Below are 26,127 nucleotides of genomic sequence, written 5' to 3'. Positions count from 1 at the left end.
TGTACTTGAAAATCCAGCTTGATATGTCTTATTCATACCTTTCACACTCACGATGCAAACATTGTTCAATTTTAATGATTTATTTTCACATAGAGAATGAATTCCAAATACCCATCAATAAATATTGATAAATTTGCTGCAGACACACTCCAAGAGATTACCATTATTATAGTCAAATGATATAGCTACACATAAGTAGGAATCTTCACAGTCAAGCTAAGGTTGTTGGCACCCTTTGACATGTTCTTCAGAATTGGCACTTTTCCACAAATTTTAGAGTAAAATGATGTAAAACAACATATTTTAAAATAATTTCAAAAGCTTGCAAAAACATTTGTTGGTTATGGAACTTGAGTCACAATGAGAAAAAAAGTGCTATGGCTGGTTGAAACATTTAGAAAAATATGTTCAATGCACACTTTCATTTTCCAGAATTAAACAGAATACTCCAGAGCAAGTGTTATTGTATTTTCATTGCCAGCATTAGGTAACAGTTAAAAATGTTTCGATCTTTCTTCAGTGTTATGCACCAAAAGCATCACCATATTTCACTCCACTTAGTGGAGTGGCACTTAAAAATTCAGCCTAAACATTTGATTTCCAGACACTTGCCTTTGCTAACTGGAATTGTTATTTAGAGACTTCTAAGTTATTTAGTGCCTGAAGTAAACCAACACACACTTTGTAAAATAGACAAGGTTCTGCTCAGAAATAAGACTCATGTTAACTTTGCATAACCATTTTAAACACGATTTACTAAAACAGAAATGGTAGCACAATAAAGCCTGTAACATTGACACCTGAACCTAATTTGAGTTAAATAAAAATGCAAATGAAATTTTAAAAATAATTTGCTGTATGTTATGTTTTCACCAAAACCAAACACAGCAAGCAGACAAAAGAACAACAGGCATGTTCTCCTGTGTGCTAGAATCAGAAGATGTGCCCATGTCAACCTTCTCTACTTCAATTCTGACAAGCAGATGTTCCAATTCGGCATGACTGAAGAAGACCATATGCAGCTTTCCTAGTGGATGGTAGGATAGAGCCTGTTCCTCATGAAGACAATCGCAGCAGAGTGTTGTCGGACTCCAGGACAGTGCTGGATGTGGTTGAACCACCTTGAAACATTTACATATCTCTCTCGCTCCTCGTGGTTTAGTTCAGCCTAGAAACAGATATCAAAAATAGTTAAGAACAGCAAGTGTAGCTTAACATAGCGAAACATCTTTTGTTACAAATGGATAGATAGTCAAAATGAATATGTCTGACAATCACACAGATTTGAAACTGTCTCAAGTTTGATTCCTGCTAAATTAATTGACCATTGCTGAGGATGTAGCAGAGGGAATTAAAGTGTTCTTGTCTACAGAGAATCATTACTTTTTCACTATGGGGTGAGGAAGTAGGATACTTGGACAATGACAGCTAGGATTTCAATTCCCAATTATCCTAGTGATTCCATTTAAAAACTACTTAAGAAAACACAGGATTGGATTCACCTGTGATGTATTCATGGTTAAGCTGCCTGCTAATATTTACCTAGAGTGCTCATGTAAGAAATAATCTTTTGGATAAAATGCAAGATTGGGCACTTTTTAAAGGAAAGATCAAAAATAGTCAGTAGGTAAATGAGATGCAAGTGTAGTAGGAGCTGGAGTGTGCTTTTTCACACAGGGGAAAGCTTTTAATTAAAAAAAAGGTATGGATGAGAATTCTGTTCTATACAGAAAGCCAAACTTAATCCCTTACACTTAAGTGTGACCAAATGGAAAGGCAACTTGTAAATGCCGACCTATGCATTAATAATCTACACTCCATTGCTTTCATATTCATTGCACAAATTGTAAGACACCTGCAAATTAACTACATGTCTACAATAACAAGAGAGACTTGTTCATGTTCTATCCAGAATATACCACAGAGCAACAGATAGGCCACACAACAACATGAGGGATTGTGCAGTGCAATAGACAGACTTCATGGTCTAGCTGGTCATTTCTTGTCTTTAATATTTCTATGTTTACACACAATATTAAAAGTATGAAAGTTCTAAGATCATGCTTTAGCAATGTACACTTAATTAAAAAGGAATGAAGAGAAACATGTGACCTGTTGTGGATTTTGCCACAAAGATTGGACTTTGACAAGGGTTGATTCTGTAGGGTTGCAAGTTCTGAAAGATCTCTGAACATCTCAGATAGGAGTCAGCAAGAGTGTGACAGAGCGGGAGAGAATCAGAAGCAGGTCTCTGTACAGGACATAGGTTACAGTGTGCTTGGATTGAAGACAGCTTGTATGTGAACATTTAATTGCACCTGGATCATTTGCCTATCCTTGGCTAAAGGGGTTAATCTTAAAGTTGTTCTCACTGCAAAAGTCAGTTTTGTATCAGGAATTACTTGGGAAAAGATAAGAAGCAACCCTTGAAGTGATGAATCCTATTAAGCTGTCGAAGGGACAGAGACAAATTTTCAGTAATCTTAAAAAGTTAATGGGAATCATCTTCTGAAGCTTACAGTACAAGTTGCCCTTTGAAACGCTTTAGTCTATGTTGCTTTTAGCTGCAGAAAATGTTTGAAAACTCGAAATATTATCCTGTAATCCTTTCAATCACTAAAATTTGGGAAAAGGAGTCTCTAGGGGGACCATAACATGATTAAAGTATGTTCAAACATAACAGTTTAAAAACAGTAGACAGCCACTGCAACTGTCTAGAAATAATGACACAAGTGCTCAGAATTGTAAGAAGCTTACTGAATGGTCAGTTAACTGGATGGCTGGTTTGCGATGCAGAGTGATACAAGGGCTCAATTCCCATACTGATTGAAGTCACCATGAAGGCCCCACCTTTCCAATCTCACCTAAGGCATGGTGACCATTAGGTTTAACCTCACTACCAGCTGCATCTAATGACAGAGCAATCCTATGGTCCTCTGGGACAATGGTGACTTTATGTCTTTTGTGTACGAATGGACGTTTCTAACTTTAAGTACTGGACTTTCTGTAAAATCATTACTGGTAGAACTAATCCACCAAATGTTGCTCTCTGCCAAACACTGGAAAGTGTATGACACTCATTTAAAGTAGCTCCCTAATAATTCAAAGCTATGCTATTAAGGTAAAGAACCAAGAAATAAAACATTGATATTGTAATTCAAGACTAAATTTGCTTTTTAAAAAATTTTCATTACTTAGCCTCTTTCTTTAATTCCTTTCCAAATGTCTTACTAACCTCTCAACTACATCACTCCACCTCCACAATTTCTCATTGCTTGGAAAAATTCAGAGGTTAGCTCCAACAGACATGTCATAAAAAGTGAATCAGTGGCAGACTGAACTTCAGTCAACCAAATGTTAAAAAGACCTGGGTTTATCAAGTACAGAGTTTGTGCACACTTGGACAGCTATGTAAGGGAGACTGAAGGCAACATAAGGAATAGAACGATCAGGGGTAAGTTGAACAACAAGAGATAGAATTCTGAATGCACCATCTTTACGTTTTCTCAGGGCATGTTGACCAGCAACAAAATCTTTGCCCAAATCTACCCAACCTGAGCATAAAGTATTTAGGGGTCAGTGATGATGCGGAGCAAGAAATCAGTTAATTACAAATAATGCAATTTCCTTAATGTTTGATAAATTATTGGATAGGAGAAAGTAAGGACTGCAGATGCTGGAGATCAGAGCTGGAAATGTGTTGCTGGAAAAGCTCAGCAGGTCAGGCAGCATCCAAGGAGCAGGAGAATCGATGTTTCGGGCATGAGCCCTTCATTATTGGATACTCTAGACTGCTCAGTGTTGTAGCTTGACATTTATGATTTTATGAAGCCGCCAGCATTTGAGGTGGTTAATCTGGATTTTGTCACGCAAATGGTTGCCAGCTGTGGCAGTTATGGCATGAGAACAGTGTGATCATGACTGGCATATAGTAACAACTGTGAAGTGAAATTTGGTTTATCTGTAGTATGGAGCTAAATAACAAACCACATCTGTTTCATGTACAACTCAGCTCCTGCAGAACACTGAGTCTCACACAACAGATATTCCCAAAATTCTGAATGCAAAGCCATTCATCATGACTGACATAATGGAATAAGTACTTTATGGTGGTTGTGAAGTGATCCAGACAGATCAAGGCCTGTCAACAGCTGTGGTATCCACAAGATGGTTCAGATTGTATTTCACTGCAAACCCTGTTCAAAAAGTGTAAAAATGTTTTAATCTAAAATAGAAGTAGAAAACGATGGCATTACTTTGCAGGGTTAACCACTATCTTTGGAGAGAGAAACAGAAAAAACGTTTCAGGTCAATGACCTTTTGGAACTAGAAAATGTTACAGACATAACAGGTTTTCAGCACGCACAGCAGCTGGGCAGAGTGGCTGCTGGGTCTAAGAACAAATGAGAAGATCTGTACTAGGAGAGAGAGATGGAATTACAAAATAATGACAGTGCAAGACAAAGATGGTAATGAGACAAGTAAAAGAAACCAAAGATGGGTCTAGAAATGTTCATGGCCAGAGCAGAACGATTGAAAGGAGTAAAATGAACACTTCACCTGGATACTAATAGGGAGGTAAAACTTCAAATCCAATTTGGACTTGGGAACTGGGTGTTGTGGCTAGGTCAGTATTTATTGCACATCACAAATGCCCAGACAGTAGTTAAGAGTTAATCACATTATTGTCAGTCCAGAGCTATGTGTAGATCAGACCAGGTAAGGACAGCATATTTCTTTTTTAAAGAACATTAGTGAAACAAATGAGTTTTTAAAACAACAGTAGTAGTTTCACGGCCACCATCTAATTCCAGTAGTTTTAGTGAATTGGAATTTCACCATCTATCATAGTGAGTCTCAAATCCATGTCTCAAGAACATTAAACTGGGGCTTCGGATTACTAATTCATTACCACGCCATCACCTCTCCTAAATATTGCACTTCATACATTTACCTGGGACGATAACATATCAAGGACAGGTGCTGGGGTGACTTAGGAGTGGATCAGGATGTTGGTAAGAAATGTATTTCAACAATGTCAAAAGGGAGGTAAGGGAAAGTGTGTCGGTGTTTGCATTAGGTTGGGAGTGGCATAAATGGGCGCCATTGATCACAGAAATTAGTATGATGAGAGACAGTGACAAGGGGAATCCTATCATAGTGCTGGGAGACAGAAAGTGAGGACAGATCAAAAGCATCAGTGTAGCATTTCCAAATCAGGTAGAATAGAGGCAGAAATTAGAAAAGAATGGAAAAAACTGAATCATTATGGCAAGGGGTGGGGTGAAGGTAGCAAGATTCACTGAGTTTACAGTGGCTATTAATCAATAGCCTATTCCCAGAAATGGAACCAGAGATTTCAAGGAAGGAAATGGGACAATTGCAAATTAGCCAAGCGATGGAAGGAAATGTGGAAATAGGAATCATAGTTAATTAAACTTTTCAGTCTGGCATAAGAGCAGGAAATAAGTATCAATAGTCAGGGCGATACAACATTGAAAGAGACGCTTCGATCCAACTCGTCCATGCTGACAACATTCCCTAAATTAATCTAGTCCCATTTGCCAGCATTAGGCCTATGCCCTTCTAAACCCTTCCTATTCATGTACCCATCAAGATGCGTTTTAATTATTGTAATTGTACCAACCCACCACCACTTCTTTTTTTTTAGATTACATTAGATTACATTACAGTGTGGAAACAGGCCCTTCGGCCCAACAAGTCCACACCGACCTGCCGAAGCGTAACCCACCCATACCCCCTACATTTACCCCTTACCTAACACTACGGGCAATTTAGCATAGCCAATTCACCTGACCCTGCACATCTTTGGACTGTGGGAGGAAACCGGAGCACCCGGAGGAAACCCACGCAGACACGGGGAGAATGTGCAAACTCCACACAGTCAGTCGCCTGAGGCGGGAATTGAACCCGGGTCTCTGGCGCTGTGAGGCAGCAGTGCTAACCACTTCCAGCAGCTCATTCCATTGATGTGCCAACCTTTGCATGATAAAGCTGCCCTTTAGGCCCCTTTAAATCTTTTCTCGGTCACCTTAAACCTATGCCCTCTAGTTTTGGACTCCCCTACTCCTGGGAAAAAGGACCTCTGCTACTCATCCTATCCATGCCCTCATGATTTTATAAGCGTCTATAAGATCACCCCTCAGCCTCCAACACTTCAGGAAAAATAGCCTCAGTCTATTCAGCCTCTCCTTATAGCTCAATCCTTCCAACCCTGGCAATGTCCTTGTAAATCTTTTCTAATCCTTTCAGGTTTCATAACATCCTTCCTATATCAGAGAGACTAGAATTGAACGCCGTATTCAAAAAGTGGACTAACCATTTCCTATACAGCTGCAACATGACCTCTCAACTCCTATACTCAATTCTTTGAACGATAAAGGCAAGCATACCAAAAGCCTTTTTAACTATCCTGTCTATCTGCAACCGTAATTTCAAAAGAACTACAAACCTGCATTCCAAGGTCTCTGTTCAGCAACAGTCCCCAGGACCTGACCATTAAGTGCATAAGTCTTGCCCTAATTTGCCTTCCCAAAATGCAGCACCTCACATTTATCTAAATTAAACTCCATCTACCAATCCTCAGCCTATTGGCCCATCTGATCAAGATCTCATTGTACTCAGAAGTAACCTTCGCGATCCACTACACTTCCAATTTTGGGGTCATCTGCAAACTTATTTACTATATCTCCTTTGCTCACATCCAAATTATTTATATAAATGACGATATGTAGTGGACCTAGCACTGGCCGTTGTGACACACCACTGGTCACAGGCCTCCAGTCTGCAAAGTGATCCTCCACCACCAACCTCTGTCTACTTTCGAGCCAGTTCTGTATCCAAATGGTTAGTTCTTCCTGTATTCCATGTAACCTAGCCTTGCTGGCCCATTTCTAGTATTTGGAGCATTTTGCATTTGTACAAGTGTATATTTACTTTAGACAAACTAGCAACAATAGTGCAAACAAAGTCTTCAATAAAATCTACTTAGACACACAATAACAAGGGTATCTCACCACTAATCAAATATGTGCGTTATTTGAATTCTCACCTTCCTTTATAGGGAAAATGCTCATGAAGGCATTTATTGCATTATATTAAAGTTTCAGCTGAATTCAAAATTCCTGCACAGGAATGCATATCTCCAGAATAAGATCATAAGAAGGAACAGAAGTATCCATTTGGCTCATCCAGTCTGTTCACTATTCAATGAGAGAATAGCTGATCTTATAATCCTCAACTCCACTTTCCTGCCTTATCCACAAAACATTTGATCTCCATACATATTTTAAAAATTTGCTAATCTCAGATCTAAATCTGGATAGCTAAGTAGATTCAACAGGCCTCTGCAGTTTAAAAAAAATGACAACCCTCAGAAGAAATTCTCTCTCATCGGCGTTAAATAGGTGACACTTTTTCATACTGGTACTGTTATTCCCCATGAAAACTGAAAGCTGTCTGATTCAAGGATTCTGGAAGGCTTTTGATTTCCACTGAAAAATTCTCACTCCATCTGCTGAATTCATATTATGTAAAAGATTTTTGTAATGAAACCAAAACAAAACTAGGTGAACTTCCATGACTGGCCATGTTTGCTCCATACATTCATGCAACACCTATTCAACTTGGTAAAAAGGACTCCAGAGGGAATTTTTTGGATTGTCAGAGTCCTATCTGGCAAGGCTCATGACAAGAAAATAGAATCAGCTCCACTTAACATTCTTGGCAAGCAAATCCTGGTAAATGTTAGTCAACTCTACTGATGCACACATATTTTTGAACAAACAATTGGGTTTGTGGCTCATTAAAAAACAGAGAACCATGTATCAAATGAATTGTTTGCTTCTATCATCCTTTCAGTGTGTACACTCCAGACACAGCACATGGTTCATTAAAAAAAAGCTATTTTTCCCATACTGCCTTTGATTCTTTTGTCAATCGTTTAGATCTACACATTCACATTTTGATTTTTCTCATGCAGAACTGGATTAATTTTTTTTGATCCCAGAAATCCACTAAGTGTTTGATTGTTCTATATAGAAAAATCTAATCCAACTTTAGACTATTTAGAACAGCAAAGACTTATTTCATTAATAACATTAAGGACTGGTGATACTTTAAGCTTCAAAATAGTTGATAACTGCAGTATTTCTATGGTGGCATTTTATATGCTTTATGAAAAAATAAGTCACATTTTAGTCCTAAATGCAATAAAATGCCTGCTCAATTTTGAATCAATGCTGACTTTAAGGATAATCTCTGCTTTGCATATTCATTTTAAGTACAGATTTGCACATCATGTTTTGAGGCATATCTGAGGGAAATCCAAATTTCACTATAAACAAATCTTTGATTTTGTTTTACTGTTGCTAATACAAATTATTAAATATGAGAGATTGCTGTGCAAGGTATTTTCAATATAATTTGAACATTTTCTGCTAAAAATTACTGTGGCACATTCATAATGAACCTAAAAGACAACCAATGACAGTTTTGGTTAGATAAATTGTTCCACATTCCTCTTTCTTACACAATCTATTGTATAGTTGAACCAGAGAATATTAGCATCAGTTGTACCTATAGGAGTCTAGAAGTGGTTAAAACAGAGTGTTGTCAGCTAGTTAGTTTAACTGGAAGTGGTCAAGGAAGAAAGTAGATATAGTATAATCAGGTTTTTTTAATTTGCTAGCATACTATTTTGATTGCTACTCTGGAGATATTTTCTATAAGAATTTTAATAAAAGTCATATTTTGTGAATAAGTTAACATTATACAGCAGTTGAATAGATTCCTCAAACTAACTAAATCTCTGGGTAAGGTTAAGAGCCCAGTCTCTAAGGTTCTATAAATCACTCACCATGACAGGATGAAGACCATTGTACACCATGATATCTGCTAATGTCAAGCTGTTTCCAGCAAGGTATACTTTATCTTCAAGGTAACAATTGAGTTCCTGCAGAAACAAACCAAAAATTGGAGGGAGGCATACACATAATTGCTAAGTTAGAAGTCATTGCTTTACAAATTCAGGACATTCTTCATCACCCAAGCCAGAGATTGGTTACAGTGGCTCTTCACTGACATAATCCTGCTTAACAAAATTGAAGACCAGAATTTAAAAAAAGGTCAAAAATTAAATAAACTGTGGTTAAAAATTGCCCTGGTTGCAATATTAATGGATCTAATAACATTAAACTTTCAATCTGCAGTACCATCAAGCTTGTGCTGGCATTGTTGCTGCTGTTTAGAATATAGCACCACAGTTCTCCCAACAGTACCATAAATCATAACATTCACATCAGTAATTCCTGGACTGGGAAAGCTTTGCAAAATATAGTACTTCATATTTATTAATAGTTTTATGTATGCAGTCAACTTAGTTGCTCAGCATTGTGATGAACGTACAGAGAAATGTCCAGATGCTTAGTTATTACGTTTTCTTAAAAAAATCATTTGTATTAACATCCTTGGGCAAAGTTACAGAATATGTATTGCTAATTTTAAATTGCAATTATTAATTTAATCAGATCTCAAAATGGAGACTGTTAGAAAACAACTATCAAGATACTTGTGGCTTGTTTTTAATTCAGTTGGTGCTGCCGCTAAATAATTTAGGAATGTCAAAATGGGAGGCTACAAGTGCTGGACTTTTGTGCATATAACTGTAATGGCCACCTTTCAACAATCACCCACTTTTGAAAATAACATTCAGTACAGACAGGTAGCATTTTATGTACTTTGGTGTATCACTGGTTAGTGTAAAGTCCTTTGTGGTACAAGTTCAATTGAATTAATTTGATCCTAAAATGGCATGCTTAATTTATGTTCAAATTTTAAACTCCTCTCCCTTGGTGAATCTGATGAGGCGTCAGACAAAACATCTCAATTTTAAAAAAGAAACCAAAGAAACATTTCAGTTACAGCCAAATCTTCAGAAATGAAATTAACCATACCTTTAAAACCATTCTTCTATCCTCTTGACTGTTACAACTGTCTATTCGAGTGATTCTATATTCGAGCCACTGCTGAACTATAGCACTCTCCTCTGCTGTGCTTCCCAAGAGTGCCTCTTTTTTTGCCACTTTTACAAGATGGGATGCAATGGTAGTCAACCCCACTAAACCAGGACCATTATTAGTCTGTAGTACAGGGACCTGCAAAGTTAGAAAGAGCAGAGTAATAAATTATCTTCCTACAATGGAATAAAAAACTAAATTTAGAAATACAAATCAAAAGAACAGGTCAGAGTGAAATAAATGACAGCATACAATGTCACAAGACAAAAAGACAAGCTGACAGAGATCAGGTGCATAAGTTAGTGAAAAATTGAACCGTTTAATAATGCATCACCTCAAATTTCACATACCATGAATAGTTCGCTTGAGGAAAGAAATAAAAATTGTAGATGTAAATTTGGGCTATTTAAAAAAGCAGTTCAAGTCGAAACTTCACGCGGATAAGATTTTTAATTTTGAAACCTTAGAAACATGGTAAACAAATAAGATACCAAGAATAGCTCGATTCTTCTAATAAAATCATTATAATTATGCTTAAAGAATATCTAGTATTGTAACAGCTTCGGATTAACCAAAATTGAACACAACAATTCACTAATGAGCAAACTAGGAGCAATTCAAACGATGCATACGTTGTTTCTGTGGAAGAAATTTCACTTCAAGTCTCTTGCCTGATTTTCAGATAGTAAATTGGACAGAATACAGAATTTTAAATGTTGATGATGTTGATGGAAACGTGTCCATGCGCACACTAGGGAGGAGGGAAACCAATAGATGCGCGCTTACAGGTCTTGTTCTCGAGTGGTGGAACTACAATGCAGTTGGAATGTCTACTGACACTCCAAACCACATTCAGTGTGCATGTGCAAAACATGCATGCACGGTATCCTGTCAGTACATTTTACTTTGCTGGGGAAGTCAGAAGTGACAGGATACACAGCTGGTAATAATAATTAACAACACACAAGTGATATTTTTAAGATTAGATTAGATTAGATTCCCTACGGTGTGGAAACAGGCCCTTCGGCCCAACTAGTCCACACCGACCCTCCGAAGAGTAACCCACCCAGACCCATTTCCCCTGGCTAATGCACCTAACACTACGGGCAATTCAGCATGACCAATTCACCTAACCTGCACAGCTTTGGACTGTGGGAGGAAACCGGAGCACCCGGAGGTATTGTGCAAACTCCACACAGAATTTGCACAATACCTCCCGAGGGTGGAATCGAACCTGGGTCCCTAGCGCTGTGAGGCAACAGTGTTAACCACTGAGCCACCGTGCTGCCCATAAGTCTGTTATTATGAGTTAATGGATAAAAACATTGGATGGTGGGGAAGTCTCTCAGATGCATATGATAACCTTTTGGGGTAAATAAATAAAAGGTGATGTTTCTCTATGACACGGATTCAAGTACCACCAGAGTATGAATTGAAATTAATTAAAAAAAAATCGGATTTAAAAAGGTGATGTCATTTTCTTTTGGGTGAAATTCAGATTGCCTTGGCCAAAAGCTAAGTCTGAGAAAGCAAAACAAAAGCTGACCCAGAAAGTTTGCTTCAGGGTCCTGCTGCAGTAGTAATACTCCTACATATGGGCCACAAAGTCTGGGTTCAGAGTTGTGTCATAAGTATCTAAGCAAATTGAATAAAAGAATAATTACATTTGTCACAAATGTACAGAGAGTTATTCTGCCACCAAAAAGTAACACTGGATTGCTGCTGATATAACTGCTTAGGAAGGATGATCAGGCAGTGGACTCTGGCACTCAGATTACAACGTTGCACCTTCAGACCCTGCAGCAATACCTTTTATTAAGCCTCCAAGGTGGTGGATCCTGATGACCAGCATTTCGGCTAAGTGTTTTCCCAGCTGCATAGGCTTTCAAAGCCTGTACGCAGCACAAGTCAAAGTCACGAATGGCATGCTGTTGCTACTGAGTAGGGAACTCTGGCGCACAGCTTACAAGAAAAGTATTTCTTCTGCTGGATACATGGCCTCATACAGTACATGCACTTTCGATTTATGGAGTGGATGAGTCCTTTGACATTTTTCCAGGAAATGCCTCATCAAGGTTGAGGACATAGTCTGAGATTTCTCCCCATGAAAGTGGTGGCTGTAGTAAGAAGGCCACTGCTCAGGAGTGGGTTCCTTCATCAGCAATGTGGCTAGCAGAGGACAGGGCTTGAGACGCTAGGGTGACCAGACTCAGTGATATGTTTGATGTCTCAGGAGTAGGTCGTTAAGGCATCAGTCAACATCCAGGATATATCCGGAGTCAACTAACTGTGGTATTCAGCCCTGAAAATGCACAGTGGATAAGCAGTTTAGGCAGATACTGACCCCCACCTGTCCAGAATTTGACAGGACACTCTGATATGATCTCTATGATTTGAGCTGTATTGGACAAATTCCCTCCATGCCCTTTAAACATTGTGCAGGAGTTTTCCAAGTGATATGCTTCTGTATACTTATTTTTCAAAAAGTTCATTATGGGATGTGGGTGTCAATGGCTATGCCAACATTTATTGCCCATTCCTAATTGGCCTAGGACTATAAAGAGTCACCCACATTGCTGTGGCTCTGGAGTCATACAGTCAGAGTTGTACATGGAAACAGACCCTTTGGTTCATCTCGTTCATGCCGACCAGCTATCCTAAATTAATTTAGTCCCATTTGCCAACATTCGACCCATATCCCTCTAAACCCTTCCTATCCATGTACCCATCCAAATGCCTTTCATTAATATCAGGAGAGGCATGGATAGGATAAATAGACAAAGTCTTTTCCCTGGAGTGGGAGAGTCCAGAACTAGAGGCATAGGTTCAGAGTGAGAGGGGAAAGATATAAGATGGGACTAATGGGGCAATTTTTTCACAGACAGTGGTGTGTGTATGGAATGAGCTGCTAGAGGAAGTGGTGGAGGCTGGTACAATTGCAACATTTAAAAAGTATCTGGATGAGTATATGAATAGGAAGCATGGGGGGATATGGGCCAAATGCTGCCAAATGGGACTAGATTACATTAGGACATCTGGTTGGCATGGATGAGTTTGACCGAAGGGTCTCTTGCCGTGCTGTACATCTCTATGACTCTGACTCTAAGTGTTGTAATTCTACCAGCCTCCACCCTTCTACCATGCACCACCCTTTGCATGATAAAGTTGCCCCTTTCTTCTCTCACCTTAAACCTATGCCTTCTAGTTTGGATTTCCCCCACCCTAGGAAAAAGGATCTTGGCTATTTATCCTATCCATGCCCCTCATGACTTTATTAGATCACCCTCAGCTTCTGATGCTCCAGGGAAAATTATGCAAGCCTATTCAGCCTCTCCATATAGCTCAACGCCTCCAACCTGGCAACATTCTTCTGAGTCTTTTCTGAACCCTTTCAAGTTTCATTATTACCCTCCCATTGCAAGAAGATCAGAGTTGAATGCAGTATTCCAATAGTGGCCTAACCAAAGTCCTGTACAGCTGCAACATGACTTCAACTCCTATACTCATTTCTCTGACCAATAAAGGCAAAGATACTAAATGCCCTCTTCACCAAGTACATGTGACTCCACTTTCAAGGAACTATGAACATGCACTCCAAAGTTTTTGTTCAACAACATACCTCAGGACCTTACCATTAAATAGAATCATAGAGATGTACAGCATGGAAACAGACCCTTCGGTCCAACCCATCCATGCTGACCAGATATCCCAACCCAATCAAGTCCCATCTGCCAGCACCCGGCCCATATCCCTCCAAACCCTTCCTATTCATATACCCATCCAAATGTCTCTTAAATGTTGCGATTGTACCAGCCTCCACCACATCCTCTGGCAGCTCATTCCATACACGTATCACACTCTGCGTGAAAAAGTTGCCCCTTAGGTCTCTTTTATATCTTTCCCCTCTCACCCTAAACCTATGCCCTCTAGTTCTGGACTCCCCGACCCCAGGGAAAAGACTTTGCCTATTCATCCTATCCATGCCCCTCATAATTTTGTAAGTTGGAGATGCCGGGTTGGACTGGGGTGTACAAAGTTAAAAATCACACAACACCAGGTTGTAGTCCAACAGGTTTAATTGGAAGCACACTAGCTTTTGGAGCAACGCTCCTTCATCAGGTGATTGTCGCTCCGAAAGCTAGTATGCTTCCATTTAAACCTGTTAGACTATAACCTGGTGTTGTGTGATTTTTAACATAATTTTGTAAACCTCTATAAGGTCACCCCTCAGCCTCCGATGCTCCAGGGAAAACAGCCGCAGCCTGTTCAGCCTCTCCAACCCTGGCAACATCCTTGTAAATCTTTTCTGAACCCTTTCAAGTTTCACAACATCTTTCCGATAGGAAGGAGACCAGAATTGCACGCAATATTCCAACAGTGGCCTAATCAATGTCCTGTACAACCGCAACATGACCTCCCAACTCTTGTGCTCAATACTCTGACCAATAAAGGAAAGCATACCAAACGCCTTCTTCACTATCCTATCTACCTGCGACTCCATTTTCAAGGAGCTATAAACCTGCACTCCAAGGTCTCTTTGTTCAGCAACACTCCCCAGGACCTTACCATTAAGTGTATAAGTCCTGTTAAGATTTGCTTTCCCAAAATGCAGCACCTCGCATTTATCTGAATTAAACTCCATCTGCCACTTCCCAGCCCACTGGCCCATCTGGTCAAGATCCTGTTGGAATCTGAGGTAACCCTCTTCGCTGTCCACTACACCTCTAATTTTGGTGCCATCTGCAAACTTACTAACTGTACCTCTTATGCTCGCATCCAAATCATTTATGTAAATGACAAAAAGTAGAGGGCCCAGCACCGATCCTTGTGGCACTCCACTGGTCACAGGCCTCCAGTCTGAAAAACGGATAAATCCTGCCCTGATTTGCCTTTCCAAAACACAACACCTCACATTTGTCTAAATTGAACTCCATCTGCCACTCCCTGGCACATTGATCAGAGGGGTCAAGGTCCCATTGTACTCAGGTAACCTTTGCTGTCCACTGCACCTCCAATTTTGGTGTCATCTGCAAACTTACTAACCACACCTTCTATTTTCACATCCAAATCATTTATATAAATTATGAAAAGGAGTGGACCCAGCAACGATTCTTGTGGCACACCACTGGTCACAGGTCTCCAGTCTGATAAGCAACCCTCCAACATCCTCCAGCTTGAACGTAGAAGACAGCTCTGTATCCAAATGACTAGTTCTCCCTGTAGTTCACGTGATCTAACCTTGCTAACCAGTCTACCATGAGGAATCTTGTTGAAAGCCTTGCTGAAGCCCACATAGGTCATGTCCACCGTTCTTTAAAAAAAACTCAAATCAAGTTTGTGAGACATTATTTCCCACGCACAAAGCCATGTTGACTATCCCTAATCAGGCCTTGCTTTTCCAAAAGCATGTAAATCCTGTCCCTCGGGATTCGCTCCAACATCCTACCCACCACCGATGTCAGGGTCACTGGTCTATAGTTGCCTGGTTTTTCCTTGCCACCTTTCTTAAATAGTGGTACCACGTTAGCCAACCTCCAGTCATCAAGAACCTCTCCTGTGGCTATCGATGATACAAATACCTCAGCAAGTGGCCAAGCAATCATTTCTTGAATTACCCATAAAGTCCTACGATTCACCCGATTAGCTTTTGGGGATTTATCCATCTTTGAGTTTTAAAATGTCCAGCACCTCTGTAATAGCAGCATTTTTTAAGATGTTGCTATTCATTTCCAATTTCTCTAACTTCCATATCCTTCTCCACAGTAAACACGGATACAAAATACTTGTTTAGTATCTCCCCCAGCTCCTGTGACTTTACTGCTCTTTAAGGGGCCCTATTCTCTCCCTTTTGTATTTATAGAATCCCTCTGGATTCTCCTTCACCCTATTTGCCAAAAGATGTCTCTTGTCCTGTTTTTGTCCTCTGATTTCCTCTAAAGCATACTCTACTGCCTTTATACTCTAAAAGATTCACTTGATCTCTGCTGTCTATACCCGCCATATACTTCCTTATTCTTGACCAAAACTTCAATTTCTCTAGTCATCCAGCATTCCCTGCACCTACCAGCTTTGTCCTTCACCCTATTGGAAAGATAGTGTCTCTGGACTCATTACCTCATTTTTGAAGGCTTCCCATTTTCCAGTCATGCCTTTACCTGTGAACATCTCCCCAATCAACTTTTGAAAGTTCATGCCTAATACCATTAAAATTGGCCTTTCTCCAATTTAGAACTTCAACTTTTAGATCTGATCTATCCATTTCCATCACTACTTTGAAACAATAGAATTATAGTCTATGGCTCCAAAGTGCTCCCCCACTGACAGCTTAGTCACCTGCCCTGTCTTATTTCCCAAGAGTAGGTCAAGTTTTGCACCTTCTCTAGTTGGTTCACCCACATACTGAATTAAATTCCTATCCATCCAAGCCCTTGATACAATGGCAGTTCCAGTCTTTGGATAGTTAAAAATCCCTTACCATTAGCACCCTATTATTCTTCTTACAGATAATGGAGATCTCAGAGTCCCTATAGAGTAGAAACAAGCCCTTTCGTCCAACAAGACCACACCATCCCTCTGAACAGCAACCCACCCAGACCCATTCCCCTATATTTTACTCCTGACTAATGCATCTAATCTACATATCCGTGATTACTATAGGCAATTTATCGTGGCCAATTCACCTAACCTGCACATCGTTGGATTGTGAAAGGAAACCCTTGCAGACACGGGGAGAATGTGCAAACTCCACACAGACAGTCACCCAAGGCTGGAATTGAAGCCGGGTGCCTGGCACTGTGAGCGAGCGCGAGAGTCAAGTAAAGGAGCTCTAGTACAATCCCAGTAAAATGAGCATTCCTTTCTTAGTTTTCAGTTCCACCCAAATAAGTTGCCTGGGCATACTCCCAGGATCATCTTCCTTAAGTACAACCATAATGTTATCAAGTAATCAAAAACGCCACTCCACCTCCTCTTTTGTCCCATTTTCTATCCTTCCTAAAGGATCTATACCTTGGAACATTAAGCTGCCAGGCCTGTCCATCCCTGAGATAGCAATCACAGAGACTATGATATCCCAGTTCCAAATGTTCCCAACCATGCCCTCAGTGCATCTGCCTCCCCTGTGAGGCCTCTTGCATTGAAATAAATGCAGTTTCGTTTATCATCCCATCTGCTTTGTTCCTGCCTGCTCTGTTTAACTTGCTCCTTTTCCCACCTACATAAATCAGAAAAGAGATCTGTCTGAGACTATCTCGTTGGGTCCCAGCCCCCACACCCCTTTACTAGTTTAGAGCAGCTCTAGCAAATCTCCTCACCAGGATATTAGTCCTCTAATTCAGGAGCAATTCATCGTTATACAGGTCACTTGTACTCCAGAAGAGATTTTAATGATCCAAAAAAAAGTGAATCCTTCTCCACTGCACCAGCTCCTCAGCCACGTATTAATCTGCGATATCCTCCTACTCCTACCCTCACTAGGTAGGCACACTGGAAGTAATCCATATATTCCTAGCCTCGAGGACCTACGTTTTAAATTCTTGCCTAACTTCCTATATTCTCTCCTCAAAATTTCGTCCTTTTCTCTTCCTATGTCATCAGTTCCAACATGCGCAACTCATGCTGGTCCCTCTTCCCTTTGAGAACATTCTGCACCCTCTCAGAGACATCCTTGACCCTGGCACCGTGGAGGCAACACACCATTCTGATTTCTCGCTGTCAGCTGCAGAAACCTCCGTCTGTGCCCCTAACTAGAGAGAGTCTCCTATCACATTCGATCGTTTGGAACCTGACGTAGCCCTTGTTACATTAGCCAGTTTTCTGGTACTGAGACTGGCTCTATCAGTGCTATATTCCCGAGAGTCCCACACCCCCTACATTTTCCATTTGAAATAGGGATAGTCACAGGAGATCTGTGCACTATCTGCGCACTCTCCTACCTGTCCTGGAGGTAACCCAGCTATCTGTTTGCAGTTTTTCTACTTTCCTGCAAGGTATCCATCACACACCCTAGCTCCTGTAAATTCCTCATCACCTGTGACTGTTGCTCCAACCAATCCAATCAGATTCACAACCATATATCCTACAGTCGTAATTATCAGTAACATGAAAACTCTCCATAATCTCCCGCATCTGACAGGGAGAGTGCATCACTCTACTAAAGGCCATCTTTGCACAAAAAACACCCAGAAAATAGCACCGTCTTGACTGCTCTAAACATAAAACATAGGAACTATATTATATTTTTGAAGTTTAATCAAGAGATAAAGCATAATAAAAAAAACCCACTTTACTCACTATTGTAGATTTACAAAAAATAAGTTACACTTTAAAACTAGCCACATAGCTGTTCCCCTTTTGTGAACTCCCTCAATCAGCGGTGAATTTCATGATTTGTTTATTTTTCTTAGAATAAACTGATGTCCAGAGATACTTGAAACAGCAGAGACAGTTAGCAGTAAAGGTTCACTGCCTGGTCAGACAGCTGCGCAGGTTTACTGCGGTTTCATCTCCCTGCTTTCTCTTTGTTCCCCTTTTTAAAAGTGCCTTTTTTTGGATTATTTAGTTTGCACTTTCCAAAACAATGCAACAGTTTATAAAACCGTAACTACTCTTCCTAGAATGAGGAAATCAGCTCCCCCTCCCACTTTGCCGAGGACATGGAGGTCCTGGGCCTACTTCACCGCCGCTCCCTCACCACCAGATGCCTGGAGGAAGAACGGCTCATCTTCCGCCTGGGAACACTCCTACCCCAGGGCATCAATGTGGACTTCAACAGTTTCCTTATTTCCCCTTCCCCCACCTCACCCCAGTTCCAAACTTCCAGCTCAGCAATGTCCCCATGACCTGTCCTATCTGCCTATCTTCTTTTCCACCTATCCACTCCACCCTTCCACCCCCGACCTATCACCTTCATCGCCTCCCCACTCACCTATTGTACTCTATGCTACTTTCTCCCCACCCCACCCTCCTCTCACTTAACTCTCCACCCTTCAGGCTCTCTGCCTGTATTCCTGATGAAGGGCTTTTGCCCGAAATGTCGATTTTACTGCTCCTCGGATGCTGCCTGAACTGCTGTGCTTTTCTAGCACCACTCTAATCTAGACTCTGGTTTCCAGCATCTGCAGTCATTGTTTTTACCATGGAAACCAGGTTGCCAGTGGAAAAATACAAACCAGTTTCTACCACAGCCTCCAAGTAAACTTCATCTGTGTGCCCTAAAGGTGTGCAGACAGTTCTGCAACAAACTGTAAATGATTGCAACTGGTAATAATGGTACTTTTTTTTCCTGGATATAGAAGTTTAATCAACTTTCTTTGAAACAAATCAAACCATCTCTTGTGGAATATGACGATTTCTTTGAGTTTAATCATTTCAAACTCTACTGTTTTTGGAAGCAGTATTTAAGAATGGACTGTACCAATGCAGAATTTCAATTTTTACTTTCTCTCCCATAATGAGAACAAATCTAGCAACTCAAAATTAAACAACCGTAAAGCTTAAACTATCAACATCAGAACCGCTTTCAAATGTAAATCTGTAACCTCATGGTGTGGTATATCCCCAATACTTTTGATCTTTGCCAGTAATCCAGTGACCTGGACTGAAATAATTATAACCACTAGATTACTGTATTAGTTTTACTTGTGACTTGAATTACTGTTCTCAGATTTCCTAATTCCTGATCTGTTCTTGTAGCCATAATATTGGTCTAGTTCACTTTCTTGTGAATAATAAGACCTTTGTGGCATATCCCCATCAACATCGAAGTTTATATTTGGTCAATGAAGAGCACAGAGGGCCTGTCAGAAGCAGTACCAGGCATAGTTAAAATGAGGTGACATCATGGTGAAGGGACAACACAAGAATACGTGCATGCCTGACAGGGCTAAATGATACTATGACTAAGAGATCAGATCCAAAAACTGCAGTTTTGCTGCATCCAGTGATAAATAAGTTGTGTAATTTGCTTGTTTACTTTTGATCCACTAAAGTCATATTATTGGTAAATTGCTAAGTTTTTGTTTAAGCTACAAGCTTATGTCAAGAATTGATTATTTGCGCAATCTGGGATCAGTTCTTCAAGTAAAGTCTGGTTAGGAATCAGGGAGTTAATTTTGCAGGTATTTGAAGATTTTAATTTTACTGTGTTGCAAATCAGAGGTAGAAAAGCTGATTTGGTTCAGCTATCTGTATCTATGTCATAACACAAGTATCATTTAATAATCATCTCCAAGAAGAGAGAATCTAACCAATGCCCCTTGATATTCAAAGGCATTATCATTACTGAATTCTCCACCATTAACATCCTAGGTCTTATTATTCACGAGAAAGTGAACTAGACCAATATTATGGCTACAAGAACAGATCAGGAATTAGGAAATCTGAGAACAGTAATTCAAGTCACAAGTAAAACTAATACAGTAATCTAGTGGTTATAATTATTTCAGTCCAGGTCACTGGATTACTGGCAAAGATCTAGAGTCATAGATATGTACAGCACAGAAATAGACTTGTTAGTCCAACTCATCCATGCCAACCAGATATCCTAAATTAATCTAGCCCCATTTGCCTGCATTTGGCCCATATATCCCTGAACCCGTCCTACTCATAAACCCACCCAGATGCATTTTAAATGCTATAATTGTACCAGCCTGCACCACTTCCTCTGGTAGCTCATTCCATACACACAACTGTTTGCATGAAAAGCTGCCCTTTAGGTTGCTTTTAAATCTTCCCCCTTTCACCCAAAACCTATGCCCTCTAGTTCTAGACTCCCTCATCCCAGGGAAAAGACTTTGTCTATTTATCCTTGCCATGCTCCTCTTGATTTTATAAACCTCTATAAAAGGTCACCCCTCAGCCTTTAATGCTCCAGGAAAATCAGCCCCAGCCTATTCAGCCTCTCCTTAGAACTCAAACCCTCCAACCCTGGCAACATCCTTTTAAATCTTTTCTGAACCATTTCAAGTCACGCAAAATACATCCAATAGAAAGACCAGAATTACACACAATATTCCAAAAGCAGCCAAAACGATGTCTTGTAGAGATAGGAGTTCAAATCCCACTTCAGCAACTGGAAAAGTTAAATTCAAATGATTAAATAAATCATAATTTGGGAAAAGTTAGCATAAATAGTAATGACAATAAACTTTCCACTTTGTCACAAATGCCTCGTATTAGACTAATGCAATTCCAAATTGGTCTTCCTTATTCAGCCTGTGATTCATAGACCCACAGCAAAGAGGTTAGCTCACAATTTGCCTCTGAATTGTCCTAACAGGGCATTTTGTTTGTAAACCTTAAAAAGGCTGCACTCAGCAATATGTGTAGCAATCACAGAGGTTCATCAGGCATTGGTGCCAATAATCTGGGCATGTTCTAGGCCAAAGTGAAGATCACACAAATACCAAGGGAGATAGATAATAACTCTGAAATCCATCATTCAGAAGTGTTTCACAAGGAGATAACACATTGTGTCAGAGACACGTGTATTTAGACCGCAGGTTGTTACTGACAGACGGGATCTCCTGAGGCAGTCACCATGACCACCAGATACCGGGATGGTGATGGAGAGGTGGGGGTTGGGGTGGGGAAGGGATCCCGAATTTAAACCGCCCTTCCCCTCTCCTCCCGACCTCGCCCCTCAGCACAGCGGGATCGTCGCTCACCGAACTATCGCCCTTGCTTTGCGCCAGTTTGCTTCGTGTCCGAAATCCCAACGTCTTCTCAAGCGACTCGAGCTCGACTATCGGGGACGCCATGTTTCTGTCGCTGCTTCCTTGGCCCCGCCCCCAGTGTGCGCTTACAGCGCCACCCGCGGTCACAAAGAGCACCCGCACTCAAGCTGCTCAGGTAAAAACAATGACTGCAGATGCTGGAAACCAGATTCTGGAATGGTGGTGCTGGAAGAGCACAGCAGTTCAGGCAGTATCCGAGGAGCAGTAAAATCGACGTTTCGGGTAAAAACCCTTCATCAGGAATAAAGGCAGAGAGCCTGAAGGGTGGAGAGATAAGTGAGAGGAGGGTGGGGGTGGGGGTGGGGAGAAAGTAGCATAGAGTACAATAGGTGAGTGGGGGAGGGGATGAAGGTGATAGGTCAGGGAGGAGGGTGGAGTGGAAAAGAAGATAGGCATGAGGTGGCGCCAATGCAGTCATCAATGTAGCGGAGGAAGAGGTGGGGAGTGGTTCTGGTGTAATTACCTCATGCTCTCGCAAGGAGGTTGAGCAATTCATCAACTTCACCAACACATTCTACCCTGACCTTAAATTTACTTGGACCATCTCTGACACCTCCCTCCACTTCCTGGACCTCTCCATCTTCATTAATAATGACCTACTTGATACCGACATTTTTTACAAACCCACAGCTACCTGGAAAACACCCGAGTGGCCAGTGACAAGCAGTGCCCTTCACAAAAAAGGGCAATGCTGTGTGATCAGAGACTCCTGTTTGTTTATTTTTTTTTAAACGAATCTTTATTCAATTTCCACCACCAGGAAGAAAGGAAACACCCGAGTGGCCAGTCACAAAAGGCAATGCTGTGTGAACGGTCCTGTTTTTAAAAAAAAATTTTTCCCCAGCACCCATGGTGTGTGTGTGTGCGCGCGCAGGTGTGAGACACAGTGAAAGACAAAAGGTGCATGAATCTTTATTCAATTTCCACCACCAGGAAGATAGGAAAGCACCCGGGTGGCCAGTGACAAGCAGTGCCCTTCACAAAAGGCAATGCTGTGTGGTCAAACAGTGAAGGGGAGGGTAGGGACTAAATCAAAATAGAGTTGGAGGGGGAAATAATGCACTCCACTCCCTGCGGCGCCAACCATTCCCTGAACGACTCCAGGGTGTTGGTGGACACCGTGTGCTCCTTCTCCAAGGACACCCGGACCCTAACGTAACCGCGGAAGACAGGCAGGCAGTCAGCCCTAACGACCCCCTCCACGGCCCACTGCCTGGACCTGTTTATGGCAGACCCACGAGGAGGTCTTCAGACCTGCCCTACCCCCTCCCCTCTCCGTACCGGGTGCCCGAAGATCAGGAGAGTGGGACTGAAGTGCAACCAAAAGCAGAGGAGGAGGTTTTTAAGCAAGTCAAAAAGGGAGAGCAAACGCCCACACCCAATATACACGTGGTCCACGGACTCCACAGCGCCACAGAACAAGCAGTTGGGCTGGGAGTTCGTGAACCACCGCAATCTGCGGTTGCAGGGGACTGCCGTGTGCAGCACCCTCCACCCCAGATCCCCGAGAGAAAGGGGGAGGACTCCCACGTAGAGAGCCCTCCACTGGGGATCCCCACTGCCCGGTGGCAAATGGGCACGCCAAGGCGTGTCCGGACGGTGGGTGAGGGAGAAGAGGTGGACGGTGTGCAGCAGCAGTCGATACAGGGCCCACCTTTTTACATCCTTAAAAAGGGACAAAATGAAAATTCCGGAGGTGGCTCAGGTTGTGGGGCACAGGCTGTTTTCCTGTTCTTTTTTTTTATGGTGTGTGTGCGCAGGTGTGAGACACAGTGAAAGACACAAAGTGCACAAATCTTTATTCAATTTCCACCACCAGGAAGATAGGAAAACATCTGGGTTCACAGTGACAAACACTGCCCTTCACATCAAAGGGCAGTGCTGTGTGATCAAAACAGTGAAGGGGAGGGTAGGGACTAAATCAAAATAGAATTGGAGGGAGAAATGATGCACTCCACTCCCTGCGGCGCCCACCTCTCCCTGAACAACTCCAGGGTGTTGGTGGACACCGCGTGCTCCTTCTCCAAGGACACCCGGGCTCTAACGTAACCGCGGAAGAGGGGCAGGCAGTCGGCCCTAACGACCCCCTCCACGGCCCGCTGCCTGGACCTGTTGATGGCCAGTTTGGCCAGGCCCAGGAGCAGACCCACGAGAAGGTCTTCAAACCTGCCCTCCTTCCTCCGTACCGGGTGCCCAAAGATCAGGAGCGTGGGACTGAAGTGCAGCCAAAAACAGAGGAGAAGGTTTTTCAGAAAATCAAAAAGGGAGTGCAAACGCCCACACCCAATATACACGTGGTCCACGGACTCCACAGCGCCACAGAACAAGCAGTTGGGCTGGTAGTCCGTGAACCACCGCAACCTGCAGTTGCAGGAGACTGCTGCGTGCAACACCCTCCACCCCAGATCCCCGAGAGAAAGGGGGAGGACTCCCGCGTAGAGAGCCCTCCACTGGGGATCCCCACCGCCCGGTGGCAAATGGGCACGCCAAGGCGTGTCCGGACGGTGGGTGAGGGAGAAGAGGTGGACGGTGTGCAGCAGCAGTCGATACAGGGCCCACCTTTTTACATCCTTAAAAAGGGACAAAATGAAAATTCCGGAGGCGGCTCAGGTTGTGGGGCACAGGCTGTTTTCCTGTTCTTTTTTTTCTTTCTTTTTTTCTTCTTTTTTTTACCAATCTTTAACCCCCCTTTTTTTTCCCACACTACCACCTAAGTGTGGTAGTGCTTATTTTATCCCCAGCACCCATGGTGTGTGTGTGTGTGTGCAGGTGTGAGACACAGTGAAAGACACAAAGTGCATGAATCTTTATTCAAATTCCACCACCAGGAAGATAGGAAAACACCCGGGTGGCCAGTGACAAGCACTGCCCTTCACATCAAGGGACAGTGCTGTGTGATCAAAACAGTGAAGGGGAGGGTAGGGACTAAATCAAAATAGAATTGGAGGGAGAAATGATGCACTCCACTCCCTGCGGCGCCCACCTCTCCCTGAACAACTCCAGGGTGTTGGTGGACACCGCGTGCTCCTTCTCCAAGGACACCCGGGCTCTAACGTAACCGCGGAAGAGGGGCAGGCAGTCGGCCCTAACGACCCCCTCCACGGCCCGCTGCCTGGACCTGTTAATGGCCAGTTTGGCCAGGCCCAGGAGCAGACCCACGAGGAGGTCTTCAGACCTGCCCTCCTTCCTCCGTACCGGGTGCCCAAAGATCAGGAGCGTGGGACTGAAATGCAGCCAAAAACAGAGGAGAAGGTTTTTCAGGAAATCAAAAAGGGAGTGCAAACGCCCACACCCCATATACACATGGTCCACGGACTCCACAGCGCCACAGAACAAGCAGTTGGGCTGGGAGTCCGTGAACCACCGCAATCTGCGGTTGCAGGGGACTGCTGCGTGCAGCACCCTCCACCCCAGATCCCCGAGAGAAAGGGGGAGGACTCCCGCGTAGAGAGCCCTCCACTGGGGATCCCCACCGCCCGGTGGCAAATGGGCACGCCAAGGCGTGTCCGGACGGTGGGTGAGGGAGAAGAGGTGGACGGTGTGCAGCAGCAGTCGATACAGGGCCCACCTTTTTACATCCTTAAAAAGGGACAAAATGAAAATTCTGGAGGCGGCTCAGGTTGTGGGGCACAGGCTGTTTTCCTGTTCTTTTTGTTTTCTTTTTTTTTTCTCTTTCTTTTCTTTTTTTTCTTTTTTTTTTAAGACACAAAGTGCACCAATCTTTATTCAAATTCCACCACCAGGAAGATAGGAAAACACCCGGGTGGCCAGTGACAAACACTGCCCTTCACAGCAAGGGACAGTGCTGTGTGATCAAAACAGTGAAGGGGAGGGTAGGGACTAAATCAAAATAGAGTTGGAGGGAGAAATGATGCACTCCACTCCCTGCGGCGCCCACCTCTCCCTGAACAACTCCAGGGTGTTGGTCGACACCGCGTGCTCCTTCTCCAAGGACACCCGGGCTCTAACATAACCGCGGAAGAGGGGCAGGCAGTCGGCCCTAACGACCCCCTCCACGGCCCGCTGCCTGGACCTGTTGATGGCCAGTTTGGCCAGGCCCAGGAGCAGACCCACGAGGAGGTCTTCAGACCTGCCCTCCTTCCTCCGTACCGGGTGCCCAAAGATCAGGAGCGTGGGACTGAAGTGCAGCCAAAAACAGAGGAGAAGGTTTTTCAGGAAATCAAAAAGGGAGTGCAAACGCCCACACCCAATATACACGTGGTCCACGGACTCCACAGCGCCACAGAACAAGCAGTTGGGCTGGGAGTCCGTGAACCACCGCAATCTGCGGTTGCAGGGGACTGCTGCGTGCAGCACCCTCCACCCCAGATCCCCGAGAGAAAGGGGGAGGACTC

At 42.6% G+C, this 26,127-nt stretch overlaps 1 protein-coding gene across 1 annotated transcript; it reads right to left on the bottom strand.

Annotated features, from left to right (window-relative positions):
* Positions 1–53: 53 nt before the first annotated feature.
* eef1e1 (eukaryotic translation elongation factor 1 epsilon 1) lies at positions 54–21,842 on the bottom strand. The gene is made up of 4 exons (XM_043688588.2): positions 21,704–21,842; positions 9,975–10,175; positions 8,879–8,974; positions 54–1,168 (listed from the first exon to the last, which is right to left on the bottom strand). Exons 1-4 carry the CDS (start codon positions 21,794–21,796, stop codon positions 1,028–1,030), a joined length of 531 nt encoding a protein of 176 aa, XP_043544523.1. The 5' UTR covers positions 21,797–21,842; the 3' UTR covers positions 54–1,027.
* Positions 21,843–26,127: the final 4,285 nt, after the last annotated feature.

This window comes from Chiloscyllium plagiosum, unplaced genomic scaffold (genome assembly GCF_037043375.1).
Source record: "Chiloscyllium plagiosum isolate Xiang-an unplaced genomic scaffold, Cpla_swu_hap1 HiC_scaffold_4, whole genome shotgun sequence".
NCBI lineage: Eukaryota > Metazoa > Chordata > Chondrichthyes > Orectolobiformes > Hemiscylliidae > Chiloscyllium > Chiloscyllium plagiosum.
This window is presented reverse-complemented; position numbering and strand designations above follow the sequence as displayed.

What these genes read in the sequence shown, in the direction of transcription:
- eef1e1 (XM_043688588.2), bottom strand. Translation starts at nt 21,796, where the DNA reads ATGGCGTCCCCGATAGTCGAGCTCGAGTCGCTTGAGAAGACGTTGGGA. An exon ending in AAAGCAAGGGCGATAGTTCG is followed by an intron (nt 10,176 to 21,703) that starts GTGAGCGACGAT and finishes CTAACTTTGCAG; the next exon opens with GTCCCTGTACTACAGACTAA. An exon ending in ATAGAAGAATGGTTTTAAAG is followed by an intron (nt 8,975 to 9,974) that starts GTATGGTTAATT and finishes TTGTTTCTGCAG; the next exon opens with GAACTCAATTGTTACCTTGA.